This window comes from Cebus imitator, unplaced genomic scaffold, assembly GCF_001604975.1.
Source record: "Cebus imitator isolate Cc_AM_T3 unplaced genomic scaffold, Cebus_imitator-1.0 Scaffold3, whole genome shotgun sequence".
Taxonomy (NCBI): Eukaryota; Metazoa; Chordata; class Mammalia; order Primates; family Cebidae; genus Cebus; species Cebus imitator.
In genome coordinates this window covers 13,931,585-13,939,101 of record NW_016107318.1, presented here as the reverse complement: position 1 = coordinate 13,939,101, position 7,517 = coordinate 13,931,585, and the positions used below count along the sequence as shown (strand labels likewise).

The following is a 7,517-nucleotide window of genomic DNA, read 5'->3' as shown; positions in this document are numbered from 1 at the left end:
CCACTTGAATTTTAATAATCTCTTTGCTCACCTATGAGGAACAACAATAAATGCAATACATTTTCAAGGAGAATTATCTTGGAGAATAACCAAGGTTGAGTATTTTCTTTTAGAAGTGGATTTACTCCATTAGGAACTTCAGCAAATAATTTTTTTTTAAAGAGTAGAATTTATAAAAAGCTATATGGTAGAATCACTTGGGTGTTTTCCAAGTGGTTGAGAATAATTGCTATGAAAATGAATAGGGAAAATTTTAAATAACTATTTTAAAAGGAGCCACTGAGTGGATTTTCCAAGCTTGAAACTGTCTAGAGTATCATGAAATCGTGTTTATGATTCCTTCTCAACAATGTGCGTCTCCTCTAGAAACACATACATTGTTCAATAGATACTTTTTCAATTATATTTTGCAGCAAAAAAAAAAAAAATCACTAGATTAAGAGCCTCTCCTCTGCACCTCTCTCAAGTTGAAAAAACTCTCAAAAGCAAGGATATGTGTACTTATTCCCTCGCTCAAAAAATTATGTTCAAATATAAAATTAATCTCTAAAAACTCCCTTATGGGGGAGTCTCTCAAATATCATTTCTCCTTTTATCTTTCATCCTGCTCCCTATTGCCTATATCCAGTATTTCAGGCCACAGAGGGCAGAGGTTTGCTTTTCACCTGCTTCCTCTGAGACAGCAACACTGTGACCATCTTCCTCAAAGATGCCTGGAGTTCTTCTGGATGTCAGTCCAGGAAAGATACAAAAGAACTCTGCATTTCAGGGACCTCCCTGAAATACCTCCCTCCTACACTGGATAATTTCAACATGGCAGGGACATCCATGTGTGACGTTCTTACTGGAAACCTTTAACAGATATGGTTTATATTTTAATACAATGGGCAATGTTTTGTTTTCTGATGAGACAAATTCATACAGTTGATTGCATGCAGGAAAAGCTTTATTAAGTCAAGAAGCTGTTACACTTTTAAAAACTGTTAGCAGAATACTCAAACATTTTTCAATGACATGGGAAACTACTAACATCTTTAGTGAGAGAGTTCCACTTTCACAGTTTTCTCTGCTCCCACACCCCAATGATCAGCTATAGCATATTCTTTCTTTTTGTTTGGCATATATGTCTCGAAGCACTTTATCAAAAGCTTTGTTGTAAAAACACATTTCTTAATTACACAATTCAAAGATACAATTAAACACTTACAGGTTGTGGAATGTTTTAAAGTTGTACACAATAATAGGGTTACCAAAAGGACACCTTCCAATTTCTCTTTCTATTCATTTTGACATTTTGTTCTTTTCAAAACATTTTCTCTTATTAAATTTATTATTAAAGGCCTTACTTTGAATGCATCATGTTCCTTTTTGTTTTCCTCTTCAAATGCCAATGTTTTAACAATTTGAATTATTTGGCCAGGGAAAAGGTAAAGTTATCAACTTAACAAGGTACATTTATTGGCAATATGATTGTTACAGTCTAAACAACAGCACAAAATCAGCCATGTACAGGTAACACAGTGAAATTAGTCCACGTTTTCTACACACTACAGGGTAGGAAGAGTTGGCTCTTAAGGCCCGGGGCTCACATGATTATGCACTTGTCAAGCATCTTCTCAATGGTCTTGGGCGTCTGGGACTTCTTCTGGGGCTCCTGGAGGTCGGGGTCGGGCTGGTTCTTGTAATCCAGCAGCATGTGGAACAGCTCCTGCACATTCACATCTGCCTTGGCCGAGATCTCCATGAAGGCGCAATTCCACTCCAGCGCACAGGTGGCACCATCACTCAGGGCGACCTCCCGGTGGGTGTCATCACTTTTATTTCCCACCAGCACGATGGGGAACTTATGCAGGTTGTTACCTTTGATCTTGCAGATCAGCTCATAGAAGGCCTTCAGCTCTTCCAGGGTTTCCTTCTTGGTGACTGAGTAGACCAGGACGAAGGCGTGGCCCCGGGCTATAACGTGGCGCTGCAGAGCGCGGTTGTGGTTGTCGTCGCCACTCTTGCTGTCGGTGATGTGCAGGGAAAGCACACCGTGGCTGCAGCCCAGCAGCTGGCAGTAAGAATTTTCAATGGTTGGCAGGTACTCATGACGGAAGTTGCCGGTCGCCCACTTCTGCAGCAGCGTGCTTTTCCCCACACCAGCGGTGCCGACCACCACGACGCGGTAATCGCTGATATTTCTGTGGGGCTTGAAGGCTCGGAGGATGAGCATCGCGGGCAGGAGCCGCAACCGCTCCAGCAGCTGCTGTTGTTCCTTGGAGCCAAAGCTAACGTTACCCATCGCTGGGATTCGGAGGGGAGATGCGCGCACAAGTTCTCTCACACTTAGCTGGCAGCAGGAGACTCCTAGGAAGAAAGCGAGAGGGAGAGAGATGATATTGGTAACCTACGATGTTGTCAGATCACGTCAGCCTGGTCAGCTGGTCCACTAGGACTCTGGAGAGAGTCCACCCTGTGACGCAAAGAGGTGCACACAGCGAGAAAAAAATTCCCAGGCACACAGTTCAGCCTGTTGGACCGAGAGACCAGCAGGTGATACATATTCAACAGACATGTGGTTTGCTTTTTACCATCTAGAGAGCACAACAAATAGTACCTTTTGTTTTCTTTCCTTAAACTGTTTTATTAAATTCTCACTATGCCCCTACAAGAAATTTATTCGCAAAAATTACTTACTCTCATTTCCTCGCTTGTAAAATGAAGATTTTAATTGAAGAGGACTGAACAGTCACAGAGAAACAGGTGGGGGAATATTTCCTACACTCTGGGGCTGAATGCCAAGGGGACATTTAGAGCGACACCGCTGCCCTGGTTAAAGCTACAGAATCATCAATACAGGGGAAAGGAGGGGGTTTTTGGAGTTGATGGTGTTGGGGGGGGGTGGGAAGGTGCCTGCAGTCAGCACAGCCCCAGAAGAGGCATGGGTGGCACCTTTGCTCTGAGCATGCTGTCTCCCTGTGCCACCAAGAGCTGGGGGAGGGGGTCTCAGTTCATGAATCCTTAGTCACAATGATAGTGGAGTTAAAAAAATATATATACATATATGAGACACTTTCTTTTCAGGATCTCATCTCTGCAAAGAAAAGATTCTAAATATTGAATGAGTTTTTCTACAGAATAGTGGTTTCTCTTTTGCAATGGACTACCTTTAACAAAATACTTTTAATTCAGCCTTATGCAAATAAAGGAAATTTCAGGATTTCAACAGCCAATGAACTTTTTGAGTTCAGGAATAAACATGGTAGATTAGGTTTATGAGAACTTTTTCTCAGAGTTATCCTCAATACCAGACAGCTGTCCAGTGGGACTGCTTCAGAAGCATCCTAGGTCAGATGAAAAAAAGTTCTAGGGACTCTGCAGACAGACCACACAGCTGGCCTCTGTACAGAGGTAGGAATAGTGTAAGGCAATGTCATTCCTCTGGCACTAAGTATAGAAATTTATACATGTTTCTAGTTGATGATGGTCATTAAAATATACTTCTCTTCAGGTACAGCTACGATCGTGTCATGTACAATACCAGAAAGAGAAGAGAGGCTTTTTGTGAGTGGTATACTCCCTATATAAACTAGGCTTTCTTGCTGGCTGCATAGTTGAACACATACTCTCCCAGTACTAGGGAAAAGGACCCTTTTTAGAATGTGCAAGGTCTGTGACAGTAATATGTCCATATTAGAGTTTTGGTGGGGGTTTTTTTGTTTGTTTTTGTTTTTTTGAGTCAGGGTCTCACTCTGTCCCTCAGGCTGGAGTGCAGTAGTGTGATCATGGCTCACTTCAGCCTTAACCTTCTGGGATCAATCAATCCTCTCACCTCAGCCTCCCAAGTAGATGGGACTACAGGCATGTGACACTATGCCCAGCTAATATTCTTATTTTTTGTGGAGACAGGGTTTCACTGTGTTGTCCAAGCTGGTCTTGAACTCCTGTGTTCAACTGATCTCCCACCTCAGCCTCCCAAAGTGTTGGGATTACAGGTATGAGAAAACATGCCCACCCCATAGTAGAGTTTTGATTTGAAAAAAAAAAAAAATTGTTGCTGGTGGTTGTTATACCTTCAGACTTACTTGCTTCTAATTCCAGTGTGGCTTCTTTAAGATAGTGTGATTCTAAGAATGTTCTAAACTTAAGTGGCAAAATTTAAGTAGATGATTTTATATTCTTGATTAAAGGGCACCAGGGATGTTAAAAAATATTTGAAATTGATATAAAATAAATACATACATATATCTAAACCATTCATTTTTGCAGCTTTCAGGTAAAATCTAGCACTTCGTTCCAGTCTATGAGATGTGTTAGTGAATATCATCAAATATTAAGTAATGACATCAGTTATCCAAATCCTGGGCACAATTCCTTTAGCAATGATGAATTTAATAGAATTTAGCTTAAAAATGTAGGAGATTTCTGCTACAGTGATGCAATCTTACACATCTTATTTGCAAAAGTCAACAGTGCAGATTTCCGTAGGTCCTCATGCACTAATAGTTCTCTAGTCACAGAAATCCTAACCCTGTCTGCACTGTCCACAACTATTACAAATTCCATGTTAGTATAACAAGAGTTTCAGTAAAGACCAAAGTATATCTTGGCCACCAACATCCCACATTAGGAAATGTGCATTATTAATGACTCTGTTTTACATTACTTCCTACTGTAGGGGATGTATGTACAAATTCATTCATAGAAATTTGGTAAAGCAGCCAGGCACAGTGACTCATGCCTGTAATCCAAGCACTTTGGGAGGTCAGTGTGGGAGGATTGCTTGAGTATAGGAGTTCAAACTAGCCTGGGTAACAGCGGGAGACCCCCGTCTCTATCAAAAAGAAAATGAGAGAAAAAGAAAATTGGTAAAGGACGCACGCGATAATTGAAGTTTCCATATGCGAAGAGAATTCTCATTCTCAGGCAGCGGACCCCTCTCCCCACAACACTCCTTCCAGCTTCCCAGGCCACCTGGCCTCAGGCTGAGGGGGAGGTGAAAGCTTCCAGGAACCAGAGAGAGGCCAAACTCCGCGGCGGCCGTGCCGCGCTCAAGGTCCCGCCGCTGCTGCTGCGGCACTACCCTGAGTCATGGACATCACCACGCGCCTGCAGAGAGAAACGCGTCGGGTTTCTCTCTGATGGCTGCGGTGGCAACTACCCTCCTCGCCCATTTCAATCTTACTTTCATATCCCATGACTTCACTCTTATTTCCCGAACACTAGCAGCCTAAGTAGCTGTAATAATGGATACTGCGTCAACCTTTAAGCGCGCACATTTACCAAACCTCTTTCTACTGTATTAAAAAGTGCTAGCTTCCCAACGGGACTATCTTAGTTGCAGCTGCGGGACCTGCTAGGATTCCGCAGGGGCTGCGGGTGACTCTTGCATAATAGCGCCAAGAAAGACCTGGTGCCAGGTGCAGGGACAACTCGCACTTAAACTTCCACTGTGTGACAGCATCTGCTGGGTCTGGTGCACGTTGTTTTCAAGTATCAAGTATCCCTAAAAAAAGCAAAAGCAAGACTTACCTTTCTCGGAGGCACGAACTAAACAGCCTAGAAGACAAAGGCGCTGCTCGCAGAGATGGCCGCAGCAACCACTTGGACAGTCCAAGTGCTCTCTGCTCCGCCGCTTTAAATTCCGACGTGATCACAGGAGCGGGGTGCGGGGGCGCAGGGAGTGTGGGTAACAGGCATAGACTCCGCTTGCGCGGTGTGTGGTGGGAAAACAGCCCTGATGGGCTGACCCACCGCAGAGCGGCCCGAGGTCCGCCTGACATCTCCAACGCTTGAGTCCAGAAGTTCAGGGCGGGGTTACAAGTTGGGGAGGAATGATTAAACTGTGGACTTTTCTCACCTGTTGGAATAAGCTTCAGGCTAAACTTTGCCAACACAAACTGGTCCAACTGATTTTTGACAAAGGTCCAAAAGCAGTTTAATGCAGGAAAGATAATCTTTTCAACAAATGATACTGGGAAGATAGGACATCCATAGACAACCCCCTCCCGAAGGGGGGGGGAACCCTTAAATAAAAATTAAGTGGCAAAGTGGCTAGACATAACTGTAATGCTTAAAATTACAAAACTGTTTTAAAAAACAACAACAAAAAATCTTTATTGTCTAAGGCTAGGCAAAAGGTTCTTATTATTTTTTTAAAAAAAATACTTTAAGTTCTGGGGTATATGTGCAGAACTTGCAGGATTGTTGCATCGGTATAGGCAAAAGGTTCTTACATTGACATATGTAAAAAAGAAATTTTGATGAATTAGATCTCATAAATTTAAAACTTTTGCTTTATGAAAGACCCTGTAAAGATACTGAGAAGGTTTACCTAGGAGAAAATATTTACAAGTCACATATCAGGCATATAACCAGTATCTAGAATATGTAAATAACTCAAAAGTCAATTATTTTAAAAATCCAATTAGAAAATAGTCAAAAGACATGAACGGATATTTCGCTGAAGATACACGGCAAGTAACCATATGAAATCTTTGTCATTAGCCACTAGAGAAATGGGAATATGAGGTTTTCGTTGTTCCTCGCCTCCCGCTAGGGCGGATCAAGGGTCTGGCTCCAGTAGTCCCAGGTGCCTCTCACTCCTTAGGCACTGCTGTCATCCTGGCAGAACCCTCGCAGGACGCCCCATCGGTCCGCCAGCGGCTCGGAACGCCGGCAGATGTGCTGCTTCTTTCTCCCTCCGCACCTCCCACCGCCCGTCCCTCTTCCAAATGCGCTTGCGTCTGCCCTTCGCATCTCCGAGCCTGGTCAGGCTTCTTGTTACCTTGCCCGTGAGCGCCTGGCGGCGGATGCAGGGAAAACCGCACACAACCGCCTACTAGCGTTCTGGGGAGTGTATGGAAGTTGTAGGCAGCAGGTTTTGACAGCAGCACTCTGTAGGCCTACTCCTTCGCGGCAGCACCTGGTTTTGTGTGCCCCAGCCAGCTGAGGCCAGGGTGTGTGGAGTGCGGCCGCTGGTACAGCTCGTCCGCCACCCTAATCTCTCCCCTTACCTGCTGCGTAGAAGTTTAAAGACCTGTGGAGTCTGGCCTGGCACCTGCAATCCCAGAGAATCAGTAGGTTGAGGCCAGGAGGTAGGGACCAGCCTAGGCAACATGGGGAGAACTTGTCTCTGCTTAAAAAATTTAGTCTAGTCTTGTGGCAGCTGCCTGTAGTCCCAGCTATTTGGGAGGCTGATGTGGGAGGATCACTCGAGCCCAGGAGATCAAGGCTGCAGTGAGCCGTGATCACAGCCACTGCACTCCAGTCTAGGCAACAAAGTAAGAACTTGTTTCAAAACGAACAAACAAACAAACAAACAAACAAAAACAAATTCCAACCTGACTCTGGTATAGCATCACATGACAGGTAGCAGCCCCAAAGGAGATCAAAATATTTTACCCCAAATTATATTTCTGACATATTTTGGAATGGTCCTGTGCAAAGCTCTTTGGAGAGGGAAATTTGCATTCTGTGGAAAATCCCCTTCCCTTTCCAGGTCTTTCCTTGATCCCGGAGAGAGTTAACTAAGA

The 7,517-nt window shown here is 43.9% G+C and overlaps 1 protein-coding gene across 1 annotated transcript; it reads right to left on the bottom strand.

Annotated features, from left to right (window-relative positions):
• Positions 1 to 928: 928 nt before the first annotated feature.
• DIRAS3 (DIRAS family GTPase 3) lies at positions 929 to 7,094 on the bottom strand. Its single transcript, XM_017532236.2, has 3 exons — positions 6,999 to 7,094; positions 5,515 to 5,842; positions 929 to 2,349 (listed from the first exon to the last, which is right to left on the bottom strand). The coding sequence occupies exon 3, from the start codon at positions 2,282 to 2,284 to the stop codon at positions 1,586 to 1,588; it is 699 nt and encodes a 232-aa protein (XP_017387725.1). The 5' UTR covers positions 2,285 to 2,349; positions 5,515 to 5,842; positions 6,999 to 7,094; the 3' UTR covers positions 929 to 1,585.
• Between the last annotated feature and the right edge of the window lie 423 nt (positions 7,095 to 7,517).